The sequence below is a fragment of the Marmota marmota genome, unplaced genomic scaffold (genome assembly GCF_001458135.2).
Source record: "Marmota marmota marmota unplaced genomic scaffold, marMar, whole genome shotgun sequence".
Taxonomy (NCBI): Eukaryota; Metazoa; Chordata; class Mammalia; order Rodentia; family Sciuridae; genus Marmota; species Marmota marmota.
In genome coordinates this window covers 10,145,459-10,160,588 of record NW_026000241.1, presented here as the reverse complement: position 1 = coordinate 10,160,588, position 15,130 = coordinate 10,145,459, and the positions used below count along the sequence as shown (strand labels likewise).

Below are 15,130 nucleotides of genomic sequence, written 5' to 3'. Positions count from 1 at the left end.
GTTGGGGTTGGTAACTAGACGTTGACCATTACCGGGGTGGGAGTCATTTTTTTCTGCTTTGTTTTTCACGCTTTCTGCTTTGTGAATTTAAACAATATGACATTGGTGTACCTGTGGACAAGGTCTGGCAATTGATCTAATTGCACTGTTTGTGACAAAGGTATGAGAACATGACCTTTGAATCCAGACTTTTAATCATGACCAATCGTTTTGTCCCAGGGGGCCTCTTTTCTCCCCATCCTTATGTCTTCTATCCCACCTCGGGAGTGGGTGGATATTTCCTGGGAATTCAGGTACCACCTCTTTTGACTTCTTTAATGATTCTTCCTGGTCATTGTGATAGCCGTTGTCAACTGTCATGGTGCCTGGGCTGTCATTCAGCCTGCAGATGACATTATAATGAAGTTAGGGGTTGTCCTGCCATCGGTGGGTCACTCCACATTCAGTGCTGTCTCCCTTCTCCTCCAGGTGACTCTGGCCCCTCCATGAAAGCGTCACCTGCACCTTCCCACTCACCTGGCTTGGTGCCCTTTCTGTCATGACCAAGTCAGAAGTTCCAGTCTCCAGTATCAGGTGTCCTCCAATTCCATTCTGTACCTGGAACTAGTGTCAGATCCCATGGGTGCGGGGCTCGGTTGCACAGGAAGGACTGCCCAGACTTCAGACAGCAATTGCAAAATCCAGGGTGTGAGCCTGTGCTTCTGTGGAAATGCAGGACACAAATGAGGCATTGTGGTCATACCCATCTAAACAGAGCTGAGAGGCTGTGGGAAAAAACCATCAGGTAACAAAGGGCTGTTCAGGAGCTGCGTCCCAGGGCCATCCAGTGGAACAGCCTGCCTGAAACTGCCTTCCATGTGCCAGGTACCATTATTCCAAGTCCAAGGTACGGGGTGAGCAAAACGTGCCAATAATCCCTGCCTGGGGAAGATTACAATTTAGTTGGAAGAACAACAATAAGCAAGATAAAGTATCTAGCTTTTTAGAGATAAATAGGAAGGAGTATAAATAAAGCAAGGAAGGTGGATTTGAAGTGCAGAGGTTGGCCGATGGCTTGACATTTGAGAGTGTTTTAAAAGTCTGGTCACAGGATAGGAAAGGAGAGGCTGAGGGGGGGAGGCAGCAGCCAGTGCCTTGAGGAAAGAGGTTGAGGGGGATTAAGGGGCTTCCAGACTCAAATCTTGGTTGTGTCACTTAGCTGTGGGGTCCCCGCAAGTAATTTAACCTCTCAAAGACTGTTTCTTCCTCTGAAAGGGGAAGGTAACCATCCTGACTCCAGGCAGGGCTGGCTATATAATTTATAGGAGCAAATTAAAAATGTCAGTCCCTTGTTTGGAAATTATTTAAGGATTTTGAGCCGGCAACAGTGGAGACTAAGTGTGGCTCTTCTGAGCTCTGAGCTTTGTGCTACAATCCATTGTGGGACCAGGGAGCTGCTCGAGGGCTTTGAGGTGGCCTGGCCCTCACCAGGCAGGACCATCAGCATTTGTGGGCCCAAGGTGGAGGGTGAGGCTGGGCCTCCTCACTGACATCAATTCTCTCTCTGTCCTTTCTCTGGAATCCTGTGGAATACTCATAGCTAATATTTTCCTGGTTTGTTGTTGTCTGGGCTTTGAAGGTTCATAGCCCAGCTCCCTGCTGTCCCCTCATTCGTCACAGGGTGGGGAAGAGGCAGTGCTGGCTCACCCCTGAAACTCACCGCACCTGTGAAAGGTTCCTAGGAGGCCAGAGGCAGGTGAGGGAACCAGCCAGGTGGAGACTGAGTTCCACGCCTCCTTGTTCTTCATGAGACTCTTTAAAGCCAAGAAGCAGCCCTGCCAATCCCCCCAACAGAGGAAGGTGAGCCTCGGGGTTGGGATTTGAGGTCGCCTTGATGTGGCACCACTTTGACACATTCCCAAAGCCACCTGGGTTTAAATGGGACTCCCCTCTTTCCTGGGGAGCAGGAGTCTGTGAGAAGTGCAGGGGCGAGGGTGGAGAAGGCACGTCTGGCAGTGGCCTGGGGTGCTGATGCTTTACCCTGTGGCTGGAACCCCAGACCCTTGAGTGGGCCTGCCATGGGGGAGGAGCCGCCAGAGGGGGCCTGAAGTGGGAAGCAGGCTTGCTCTCTCCTCCAAAATTTATGGCCTCTTGGAGGAAGGAATGGAGACAGGGGAGACAAGGACCCTCTGGGGAGCTCTGAGGTCCACCAGACTCCCCGGCATCCCCTTGCTTGAGCCTGTCTCTCAGCTCAAGTCCAGCCTAGCAGCAGAGGGCGCTGGCGAGCCACGGAGCTATTGCTGTCCCGCCTTCTACTGGTTTGTGACCTTGGGCAGGTAAATCCACCTTGCTGGGCCTTCATTTCTCAGTAGTAAATTGGAGATGAACTTTGTACCTGGGATTATCAGAGGGCGAGGTGAGATAAGGTTTGCAAAACCTGACATCAACCTCCTTCCCCCGCCCCCTCAGGATGCCCTAGAATAACACCTCCCTGAAGTCGCTGCTTTAAGTGCAAGGAGTGTATTTGGACTAGTAAATGTAACAGATGTTATTTCTAGGGCACCCACTGTGTGGGGTGGTATTAGGCAGATGAATAACATACAAGACATGGGCCCCTGCATCTGGGAAATGTACATACTTCTTAGGTAAAAAGACAGGCAAGTACAAACGTGTTAGCTATAAACCTAACATGGCTAAATGCAGAATTATGAATCAGAAAGATGATTGGGATTTAGAGGTACAGCTTGGTGGGGCTGGAGGGCTTCCTGGAGGAAGCGAGTTCTTTGGCACGGTCTGGAGCACTGGTAGGATTTCCAATCAGTGGGCAGGGGGAGGGATGGTAGCTTTTGCCACAAGCTGTCCCGGGTGATGGCACATAGAGGGCTGCAGGCAGGAGTCCCTTGACATAGCCTGAGGATTTTGAACTCCACTGGGATTCAGCTCTGAGGTCCTGGGTGGGTTGGAAGAAGGGGTGGGGAGGGCTGGGTTGTACACTGGGGGTGCTGTAGTCCAGCAGATGGGTGTGGTGTAGACCAGATGTTGGGTAAATCAAGAGCATGATGATCAAGGCCGTCAGTGCCATTCAAGGACAGGACACTTGATCTCCTTGCCCCACTATAGCCAAAAATCCTTTGACACCTCTCCCACTGAGATGTATGTGTGGGGGCCTTTGTTTCTTCCCCTTAAATCTGGGTGGGCTCTGTGATGGGCACACCATCCAATAGAGTAGAAATGATGCCAGGCTCAGGCCTTGAGAGACCAGCACTTCCCACTTTCTGACTCTGGAAACACTCTTGGAAACCAGCCACTGTGTGATGAAGAAGCCCCCAAAGCCCTGTAGAGTGGCCTAAGTGTCCCTGAGTCAAAGCTCCCAGCTAATGACCTGCATTAATTTGCCAGGTATGTAAAAGCCATCTCCAAAGAGGATTCTGGTTGTGCCGTCCCAGCTAAGGTCCCACAGAGCACAGATAAGCAGTCCCCATTGAGGCTCAATCAAATTACAGATTTGAGAGCAAAAGATGAGATTGCTCGCCAAATTTTGGGATGGTTGTCTAGGCAGCAACGTCTGATCTCCTTGATGTGTTCAAGCCAGTGTGCTTGGGTCCCCTCTCCAAGTCCATGGGGACTCCTCTGGCACTTCCTTCTCTTGCCCCTTCCTGTACTTCCATACTGGGGGCTGGTGATGACTTGCAGCTGGATGAGTGGAGAGGGCAGCCCCGGGCCTCTGCAGGGTCAGCTAGTGGGAGTGGCCCACAGAGGGGCTGCTGACTTAACAAGAACAGAAAGCTGTGGCCTCTTGAGTTGTTGAGAGCTTCCATTCCTTCTCCCTGCATACAGAGACTTGGAAATGGGCGACAGCCAGATTCTAAGACTATAATTTTTTTTTTTAATGGTGCTGGGGACGGAACCCAGGGATTCATTCATGCCAGGCAAGTGCTCTGCCACTGAGCCAGGACCCCAGCCCAAGACGATCATTTTTGTTTCAGCTCAAAAACACCTGCTTCATACACTGCATCCCAAAGCCCAGTTCCCTGTACAATAAGCCCTGGGGTAAGAATGAAGCCAGAAGCTGCTGGCCCCTGCGAAGCCTGTGAAAAGAAACAACTGGGAAACTGAGGCCTCTACCGAACCAGGGAGTGAATAGTCAGAGCATTTAAACAACCCAATACTCATTTGTTTTGTACATTTGTTTATTTTAAAAAAGCATAGGAAATGAATAAAATGCTACGTAAAAAGTATCTACATTAAATAAATTATTTCCAGTTAAGCTTTTGCAGATCCACACAAACCATCCCCTAACCTCTCCTGAGGTCTGGACTTAGGCTTGCCCTCTTGACTCCTCTTGGAGAACTTTCCCTCCCATGCCGTGTCCACAGCACTGAAGATCAATCCTGTGTGAGCCAGCCTTGCTCACAGATGAAGCAGAAGGGCATACGGGCTGCCTGGGCATCTGCAGATCTAGGGTGGAAGGGCACGATGCTGGCACACAGCAAAAATCAACATGACATTTGACTGGTCTCCAGAGTCCTGGAAATATTGTACATAAGTGGGGTCCGGGCCTTAAAGAGCCACATGCTCAGGCTGGGCCCCTTCACTGAGCCTGGGTTTGGGGAAGATTCATCCACCTGCAGGATCAGGGGGCCAGCAACTCAGCCCAGAGTCTTGAGCCTTCCCTTAAAAGCAAATGTAGCCCACTGGGCACAGTGGCACATGCCTGTAATCCCAGTGGCTCGGGAGTCTGAGGAAGGAGGATTGAGAGTTCAAAGCCAGCCTCAGCAAACTGAGTGAGGCTCTACGCAACTCAGCAACACTGTCTCTTAAAAAAATACAAAAAAGGGCTGGGGATGTGGCTCAGTGGTTAAGTGCCCCTGAGTTCAATCCCTGGGATCCAAAAAAAAAAAGCAAATGTCCATAAGGGGACCTTGCAAGTGATAATAGTATGTATGGTCACCCCAGCATCTGGGGTGGAGTCTGAAAGGAGGTGGGCAGAGCCAGCCTTTCAGAAAGGACAGGGTATGATCAGAGAAATAAATCCTCTTCCTTCTGGAAAGAGGTCAAGTGTGTGGAGCACACACCATCTAGGTGACTGTCCAACGCCCTTCCACTGGGGCCACCTGACCAGGAGAGGTGGTGCACTTCCAGGGTGAGGAACACAACGAGAGTCACCTTTATTCTTTGTAGGAAGTACTGAACTTTGCACTGCGCTCTTCTCCAGGTTAGAGCAGAGCCCGGCTGGCAAAGGTTCACAGGAATGGGGCTGGTGATTTGCATACAAGAAGGAGACACACTAGGAGGAAACACTTTCCTGAAACACAGGCCAGCCTTGTGGTCTAGCTTCTCACTGGGGAAGAGACGAGGGTCCAGGTCTTTCCATTACAGGAACGGCATTTCTGTGGGAGCACCATTCTACCAACAACCGTGTCCAGCCAATCACTGGGATGAGTGTGAGCTCAGTGTGGGCAGATCTTCTGCTCTGGATTTTAATGCAATATTTTGGAGTTTTAAACATTAGTAACAAATTCTTTAAAAAGACAGCAGGCTAAACAAAACACCGGGTGAGCTGGATCATTTTGTAGTTTCTCTGTGGGTGTCAGTGGCAGGAAGGTGAGTCAGGCAGATTAATGGCACCCTACCATCAGGGTCCTAATCCCTACCGGTGGATGTGTGCCTTACATGACAGAAGGGACTTTTCCACTATGGACTGTAAAAGATCCTTTTTTCTTCTTTTCCTAAGGGTGCTGGGGATTGAACCCAGGGCCTTGTGCATGCGAGGCAAGCACTCTACCAACTGAGCTATATCCCCAGCCCGATGGTAAGGATCTTGAGGTGGGGAGAGCACCCTGGAATCAGAAGTAGAAGAGGGAAGTAGGGCAGTCAGTGATCAGTGATGCTGTATGAGAAAGACCTGACCAGTCACCAGAGCTAAGGAAATGAATTCTAGAGTCTATGCCAGGAATCTGGCCCAAAGAGAACCATTTGGGAATTCTGATCTCTACACGGTAAGACATTATATTTGCATTGCTTTTAAGCCACCAAATAATAATGTGTTGCAGTAGCAACAGAAACTAACCCAGGTGGCTACTCTCTGATATGTATTTCAACGTTTTTGGAGGAGGAAAGTATTCTCTAAATTTTTGTTTAAATGTCAGAGTCTTGCTGCAGCTGGGAGAGCCACATATGGCAACTCAAAAGAAATTTCTCTCTAGGAGTAAAAGACAAAGGAACACAAGCTAAATGTCTGCAGTGGGATAACTCTACACAGCTGGAGAGAATCAGGAAGTCTCTTACCCAAGCAGATGGGTGTCAAGCAGGTGGGTGTCCCTGCAGCTCCCACACATATCCTTTTCTGGTGGGACACGTTGCAAATTATCGCACCTCACAGGGGACAAGCACATGTTTATCAAGTGGTTGGTAGAAGTCAAAGCCCCGCCATAGGAACCAGTTGGCACAAGTCAATATTATATCAGGTGAAAAGAACTGTGTGGTGATACATTTGACCACTTAAATACATAGGAACACCACATAAATAATAATAAGGCACAGTGTCCTTTTCATCCAGGGGACTCTAATGAGAGCCAGGACCTCAGGTGGGCTCCTAGGAATCAGAATTGTCACCATGAAGTGGGCAAGACTCCATTTATCACTCCAAATCCGGGCTTGTGGCGACCCCTGTATCAGGTGACTCACGTCTCTTTATGGACTACCCTACAACACTGTAGGGTGACTGTATCCAGGTCTGAAGCCCTCCTTTTCATTCTCATCACTGGAATGAGTCCACTGGGAAATCTGACAGTGGTGGCCAAGAAATCCTGCTCTTCTTCCATATGCTTCTCTAGGAGTTCTGGGCAGGAACACTGTAGGGTCTCAGTGCCTTGCTTTGTGCATCTCAGCAAAGTCTTTGGAAAGGACCTAAAGTTACTCTGCTGGTTTCACTGGCTCCTGGGTATCCAGCAAGGGAATGTCTGTGTCCCCGTTGCCTACCTCCACCTTGTTGGGGTGGGAGAAGGTGTAGGGTTCACTCTCAGACTCAGGAGAGATGCAAGGGGGCAGCTCCTCTGTGGTCAACTTTGTAGTTGGGGTCCTGGAGCATATGGGGGGTGGGGAGGGAGGGCAGTCCCCCGTGGGGCCCTGGAAGGGCCGATAGGTGTCCACCTCTGGCTGGAGGAAGGACCCATTGGAATCCTGCAGCAGATGTCCATACACCATGGTGTCATCGATGACTGCGTACACATGGGAGTCATTGTCCTTTCTTCCTTTATGAAACTTCTTCAGCTGCCTCGGCACCTGGGTGTTGACATTGCCATTGTAGATGCCCACAGCAGGGCCTTTGTTTTTCTTTTTCCTATTTGTAGAAAGAGAACAAGATGGAAGTCAGAAAAAAAAAAATCTCTTAGATGTACCGCATTTCTAAACCCCTGTGGGAGCTTAGAGTCTTCAGAGTTCTGACCAAGTCTCCCTGGAGCCCCTGAAACTCTTAGCATGTGGAAATGAAAGTGTTCTCCAGTGAACATTTGGAAATGACCTACTATTGTCTCAGGCTTTTAAGGTGGAAACCAAGAGATCACAGATGGTAGAGAGGGTTTAGAGGGGACATCTTTAACACTATTTGTGCTCAAATTTGCTTTCATCTCCCCAGAACTGGGGATGGAACCCAGGGCCTCGTGCATGCTAAGCACATGCTCTATCACTAAGTCACACCCTCAACCCTTCCAATCCTCTTTGATGGATTACCTGGTATCCAATGGTGTGAACACCTGACAATGTCTCCCTCTCTTTCTTACTAGAAACAAATGGTGTCCCAGCTCTTCTAAACCCCATCTGTCTCTGCACACCTGGGGCCAACCTTCTAGAACTCTTACTACTTTCCTGTAGCTAACATTTCATCTTTCTCTCACATGGGTAAAAGCTCTGACCATCTAGATTCCAGGTGGCCATAGAGGAGACTCAGGAAGGAAGGGTGGAGCTAATTTTCTGCTCGCTTTGGGGACAGAAGAGCTTAGCATCCTCAGAGGTTCCTGTGACGGTAACCTCCTAGAGAGGAAAGAGCCAAAACGAAGACAGAATTTGGGCCACGTGCCAGAGTTCCACAATAACGCCATTAACATTTGGAGTGTAATGTTCTCTGGTACATGGACGTGGCTGGACATTAGCACTCTCTGCCTTGGAAAACAAAGCTTTGCCTTCCGTCTCTGTGAGCCAAATAGCAGGGAAGGCTGACTTGTTAGCTGACCAGAGCGATTCGAATGGAGGACATTAGCTCCATTATTAGCATAATGGACCACATAATGCATGGGGCCGGCAGTTCACTAATTGTGGATCAGCAACCTGAGATAAAAATAAATCTAGTACTGTTAGCTTGTTATGTGGAGTTTCTGGCCAAGAGAATGGGCTCCTAGGCTTCCGGCCTGAGGTCTCTAATGGATGCCCCTCCTTCACACTCCCACCGTGCCTTGCTTGACCTCTCCAAAGCTCTCCTGCATCCTGAACCTGCCTGTGTATTCACCTGCCTCTTTTGTTCCTCTACTCCATGGACAGTAGAAGAGACTGCATCTTGCTCCTGCTTTTATCCTCAGCATCATGCGTGGGTCCTAGTGCTTAGGAGACCCTCAGGAAATACCTGCTCAGTGAGTAAATTGGATGGTGCTGTCTCTGCTGGTTCGTGTTGCAGAATCTGTCCACCCTCCTCCACCAACCTGGAGATGCATGGGCCTATATAAACCTGTCAACACACGGCTTCACACAGACAAGGACCTCGGCAAGGCCAGGGCTAGTGATCCTCAGGCCCAAAGTGGAGCAGTTTAGAGATGGAGGCAAGGCTGGACCCCCGCCCCTGCCCAGGTCCCTCCTGGTGAGAAGCTAGGGCTCAGTCTTAACACCAGGCTTTTCTCAATGGGTGGGACATTCTGTGTGCCCTGGACAAGAGAGTCTCCTAAGAGGAAAAGTAACATGACGTTTCATTAAGAGAAGTCCTTCCTACAGCCACATTTCATGGACAAGAGGCCTCTCTAGGACCTGCAAAGAGCCAGGACTTCCTCATCTTTGGGGACATTTCTAGACCATCTCCTTGCAGATGAGGAATTTCAGTTGGTTTGCTCAGGGTCGTGGTTAATTTCAAACCATTTTTGTTGTTGTTGTTGGCTTTTTTTTTTGGGGGGGGGGGAAGGTCAAAACATGCTACGGAAAGCAGATGTCTCTTCTTCTCCCGCATGGTTTTAATCAGAAATATGAGCAGAATTTGTAAAATCTGCAGCAAAGCATGAACTCTGTCTAAAAAAGGTCATTTTCCTTTCATGCAACAGAAGCTGCCCTCCTGAGGGGGTGGAAGGTGGGATGGAGGAGGTCGATGGGTCTTCCTCTCACCCGTAGAGATGCTCTTTTGGTGCTTGTCTGGAGTCTAACAAACAAGCTCAAAGCAGACAGTCTGTCTAATAAACTGCAGGAGAATAAGCAGGGGCAACATGTGTGCGTGTTCCTCTAGGGGAGAGAGAACGTGCAGTTCCAGAGGCCTGGTCTGGCCTGGCAGGGCCTACTGAGCACCTTCCTGCCAAGGTCCCCTGTGTGGATCAGTTTAATGAGCAAACAAGAGTGTGACTCACAGGGCTCTTGTGCCCAGGCAGCTAGAAGCTGCGGCCAGAAAATCACAGCGTGTTGCTTTTATTTTTCCTTTATCCCCTCCTAGGATAGGATCTCCTCCCACTCCCCCAAACCATAACTCAGACCTAGCAATATTATTCAACATGATCTTTGTGGGAGAGGAAGGAGAAGCAAGAAAACAAAGCCAATAATTAATACTACATCTGGGCTGGGTGATGGAGGAGACATCAAGTCAGCCAGACAGCTGGAGGGATTCCACTTACTTCCTTTTCACGAAGCAAATGATGAGTCCGAGGGCCAACAGTAGCAAGGCTCCACCTGCCACCACAGCGATGATGATAGCAGTCAGGTCTGTGGGCAGAGACACAAGGAGACAGATGAGACGGGCGCAATGATGAACCCGAGTGGACTCCAGGTTGGCTGCCCCCAGGCCCTCCCCTTCTGTACCCACATAGTGCTCACATTAGAGGGAGTGTATTTCCTTTCTCCTGAGTTTGGGGTGGCCAACAGAAGGTGGCTGTGTCAGTTCTGGCCTTGATCCTTAAGAAGACTATCAGCTTGCACCTTGTTTTGTAGTGCTGGGGATGGAACCCAGTGGCTTGCACATATTAGGTAAGTACTCTACCACCAAGCTATATGCCTTGCTCGGCTTGTATTTTTTCTGTGAGGGGAAGGTAGCTACCATGTTAGAAGTCTGCCTGTGCTGAGACCACCATGCTGTGAGGAAGCCCAAGCTAGCCATGTGGAGACTCCATGGGGGGGAAAAAAAGTGAGAATCAAGGCCCCAGACATGTCTCCATCCCGGTCAACCTTTGGCTGTTCAAGGCATCTGGCAGGGGACCCAGATGCCCTGGAGTACAGAGGAGCCATCCTGCTGTGTCCTGTCAAGATTCTTGACCCAGAAATTGTGAACCAACAAAATGGTCAATGTCTAAGCCATGACATTTTGGGGTGGCTTGTATGTAGCAACAGACAAGTGGGAACAATTGGGGAGACCTACCAGATCTACTCCAGAGGGTATTCCTGGCCTACCACCAGGTGGGTTCCCCCAGTCACCAGTCTGTCTTGGAGGAGGGAAGAGCAGAGTGGGAGAGAAAGCAGGGAGTCAAGCGTCAAGGGTGAAGGGTGAGGAGAGGGCTCTTTCATCTGTACTGTCCTTTTCCTATAGCCGAGTGGAGGAAAGAGAAAGTCAATCCAAGGAGCCAAGAAGACACAAGATGCGCTTCAGAGGAAATAGGAAAAGAAATGATAGAAAATTCATGGAGGAGAGGAGGAGAACCCAGGCGATAACCTGAGGACACGGGAGAAGTTGTCACTCTGGCTTTGGTTCCCATTAGTTCTCTTGCTGCTAAGCACTTGTGTGACCTTCGGGGGGATATCCAATCCCTCTGGCCTCCAGAAAGGGAAGAGGTCAGGAAAATAGCCTCCATGGTCCTTTAGGCTCCAACACTCTGTGGCACTCTGGCCATAAGGGGTACACAGGGTCCCACTGCAGATCACCCTGCCATGTAGGCACTTCCTGGAGTCGTAGAGGCAAATTCTCCACCCTGCTCTAAGGCCTGCGACTGGGGCTGTTCATGGAGTCCAAAGTTTCACTGGGATGAAGTTAAAAAAAAAAATAGCAGTATTGTATATCTATGTCACATTTTTAATCCCTGGCACTGAATCCCCATGATACTTTTATGATATAGTTATCACCTACTTTACAGATAAAGAAGATCAAAGGAGGCAGAGACTTCCCCCATGTGAGAAAGAGATGAAGAGTACAGAACAGTAGAAGTTCGGCTGAGAAAATCTAGGCAGACCCAACGAATGTGCTAGAAGGGATAGTGCAAAGTTCCCAATTCCAGCCGGGCGCGGTGGGCACGCCTGTTATCTCAGTGGCTCGGGAGGCTGAGACAGGAGGACCACGAGTTCAAAGCCAGCCTCAGCAATAGTGAGGTGTTAAGCAACTCAGTGAGACCCTCTCTCTAAAAAAAAAGTTCCCAATTCCAGCATCAAGAGACTGTGCATGCTTCTGCCATTCTCTTGTGGATCTTTCTGCCTCTGTCAAGAGAACAGGTCCAGCTGGAGGATAACAGACCACCTGAAGAAGGGTTAGGTTAGCCTAGTTGTGTCAGATAGCTTGGCTAAACCCCTTACATATGAAAGTGCCCAGCTAAGATCCATAAAATCCTCTAACCAACCTTCAACTGCATGAATGAGTGAGCCCAATAAGCCCAGCTCAGACCAGAATCACTCAGCCAATGCATGAGCAGTAAAAAAGGGCTGTTTTAAGCTGCTAATTTCTTGGGTGGTTTGTTATGCAGCATTATCAATGCAATAACTGACTGATACAAGGACAACCAGGACTCTCTCTATGTTTTCTGACTTATCTCCCAGGCTTGTTCCTAGCTCTTCAGATGCTGGTTTTTTCCTGATCACTACCATCTCTGAAAGACGATGGAAGTTCTTACCCAGGGTCTTTGGGGTGAGAGTCACCCAGAAGAGCAGGTCCAGCTGCTTGCCGCTCACAGGGCTGCAGTTGGAGATGTTGACCCAGAAGTTGTGATAGTGGAAGCTTGGCTTGGGGAGCATGACCTCCTCCAGGTTGAAGATCTCCTCTGGTTGCGACCTCTGCTCCTGGATGATCATGAGCGCCCACCCCGTCTGGCAGACCACGCCGATGCGCTCCTTGAAGAAGGTCAGGCAGGCCACCTGATCACGGGGCACACTGATGTTCCAGGACAAGGAGGAGAGGGCTGGCAGGCCCCGCTCCCAGTTGGGGGTCCTCAGGTAGACCTTGTTCTTTGTGTCTGGGGTCACGGTGAAAATTCCATCCTCTGCAGAAAAGGGAAGGGGATCCAAACAGACACTGTTTCACTTCATCAAGATGGAAATAAAAGAGAAAGGAGGGGTACAGGAGGACATGTTAAATCTGCTAGATTGGCACGGTCCAGCAGAACTTTCTGCAGTGATAATATTCTTGACTCTTTTATTAACATGCTGGGGATCAAAGCTAAGCAAATGCTCCACCACTAAGCTACATCCCTAGTCCCTGGAAATATTCTCTATCTGCACTGTTTAATAGCATTTCCATTGCCACATGTGTGGTTGCCATTGAAATGGGACTAATTTGACTGAGTACTAAAATTTGGATCTGAAATATCTCCCAAAGGCCCATGTGTTACGGGTTTGGTTTCCAGCCTGTGGCACTATTGGGAGGTGGTGCCAAGGGAACTGGTCCCTTCCTCTCTCTTTGCTTTCTGGCTGCCATGAGGTGAGCAGTTTCTTCTGTCATGTGCTCCTGCCATGATATACTGTGCTGCTTGGTCCTCAAAGCAGCAGGGCCAAGCAACCACGGAGTGAAAACTTTGAAACCATGAGACCAAATAAACCTTTCCTCCTTATAAGTCAATTATCTCAGGCATTTTGTCACAGTGTCAGAAAGCTAACACAATGAGGATTGTGCAATTTAGATTTGTTTACTATTAATTTAAATAAGCACATGTAGCTGATAGTTACTGTTTTAGTCAGTGCAAAATTAGTTCCAGTCAGATTAGGTGTCTAGGTCTTTTGGAAAACACAAACAGAAAACAGTTCAGTTTCCCAAACCTGTGGTTAACTCACTTTCCTTTTAGAAATAATTCTCAACATAGCTAATGCTTGTCTGCTGCCTTGCTCCATTGGGATTGGTATATACCAATTTCTGATTCAGAGACTGGGAAAAAAAAAAAAAAAAACAACCCAAAGAACCCTCATGTTCTGGGAAGAATTCTAGAATCATAAATCTGAAACAGTTTCTAACACATTCATAAATCCATTTCTTACCTTCCGGTGAGATAAAAACCCCACTTTTCCACTCTAATGAGAGTATCTTAATTTCAAAGGTTGCCCAGAGGATTTTCTCTGGTAACCTTGGAGATATCAGGAAGTCTGGACCGATCTTAATCAATGGCTAAAAGTTCATCTCCCTCCCACTCATGCCTCTGAGAACAAAAATACAAAGTAAACCTTAAATAAAGGTCTTGGTCAATTTTGAAATGGCCTCTAATTTAATGGCACTGTTCTCTGAGCAACTTATAATGGCAACTGTGACTTTTAAAATCAACCACCTGGAGGTTACTGCGGTGAGCCATTTAGACCTCATTTATTGCCTCGGACACGAAGACCTTAATCTAACCTTCACCAGGCTGCAGAAAGGGACCCTTGTGCTCCGGGGAGTCACCTCCCTCCCCCAATTCCTCCTCGGGCTCTCTCTCCACCTTGCATCCTGAATTGTAAAAGCAGAATCATAAAAATGTCTGCAAAAGAATTTTTATGTTCCCATCTTAAAAATTCAGGGCTGGGGAATATTTGGTGATTTCTCATTTATGCTCTGCCTGCTTCCAAAAGAGAATTGAACCTGATTATTTGTTCTGCTGCCTACCAACCATTGCCTTCAGCTGGGAGAAACATTTTCTTTTTCTTTTCAAACTTCTGGAATTTTCCATCCTAGGTTGATGGGAAAAATCGGAATCAGGACTCATCATCTTTGAAATCTCTTGCGTGGGGATCAGCTCCTCAGTCACCCCTTCTCTCCAAATTGGCAACTTAATTAAGGGACTCACACAACTCAAGATAAACATGGATGCCCTGGGCTGGGGTTGTGGCTCAGTGGTAAAGCACTTGCCTGGCACGCGTGAGGCCCTGGGTTTGATTCTCAGCACCACATTAAAAATAAATAAATAAATAAAAGTATCGTCATGTCCACCTACAACTTAAAAAGTAAATAAATTAAAAATAATAATAATAAAATTGCCCAAACAAGATGGGAGAGAGAGAGTGAGGGTCCCCCCTACCTTTAAAGTGTGGGGTGAAGGACACGGTCAGGCCCTGCTTGTAGAACTCTTGTTGGAAGCCAGGAGCAAAGGTACGGAGGGTCACGGAGCTGTTCTGCTTCACCTGGATCTGCTCGATAGAGCCTCCAGGGCCAGGGCAGAAGGAGCCGTAGTACAGTTCCTGACCAGGTGTGGCCAGGTGTGTGGCCACGAGGTAGCTGAAGCTGGTATTGCAGACCTTCTCATGAGTGTGCTGTTGCAGCTTCTGTTTGGGCACCAGCAACAGACTGAGCCTGTCCTTGGGCACCAGCAGCTTCCAGGAGAAGTCGTGCAACTGCACGGGCAGCTGGAGGAGGTCACTGGGCACCTGGAGTTGGTAGGACTTCCTGTGGCAGTACCGGTGGTCTGTACAGCCTAGGAGAGAGGCTGGTGGTTCCTATGTGCAGGGATCGGAAGTCGCCCTCCCTGGCTCCCACGCCCGCCCTACCTTCCCCTGCAGACTTTTTCCTTCTGGTCTGTCCTGTGTCACGTCCCTGTGGTCCCCCGTTCCCCCCTTTCTGGCTCCCTGTGTCTGCTTTGCTGGATTTCCCCTGCTCTCTCCCATTCCCACTGTCAGCCATCTGCAGGACTTAGGATATGAGGGCTCTCTTCTTGTTTGCATTGTGTCTGAAATGCTAAGTGTCTTGCGGGCAGGCTGTTTGGTGTAGTAGTCACATCTATGAGTGCCACCGGGGAGATCTTTTTTTTTTTTTTTTTAG

The 15,130-nt window shown here is 48.9% G+C and overlaps 1 protein-coding gene and 1 non-coding gene across 2 annotated transcripts in view; both read right to left on the bottom strand.

Moving 5' to 3' along the window:
* Nucleotides 1–4,151: 4,151 nt before the first annotated feature.
* Nucleotides 4,152–15,130, bottom strand: part of Cdcp1 (CUB domain containing protein 1) — a 24,925-nt gene continuing 13,946 nt past the window's right edge. The window contains exons 5-8 of the mRNA XM_048794808.1: nt 14,394–14,786; nt 12,030–12,395; nt 9,837–9,924; nt 4,152–7,321 (exon numbers count right to left, since the gene is read on the bottom strand). Of these exons, the coding sequence (XP_048650765.1) occupies nt 6,895–7,321; nt 9,837–9,924; nt 12,030–12,395; nt 14,394–14,786 (1,274 nt within the window). The 3' untranslated portion in view covers nt 4,152–6,894. The remainder of the gene's footprint in view (nt 7,322–9,836; nt 9,925–12,029; nt 12,396–14,393; nt 14,787–15,130) is intronic.
* On the bottom strand, nt 5,710–5,782 carry Trnaa-cgc. The gene has a single exon. It is a non-coding gene; the product is annotated as a tRNA-Ala (tRNA).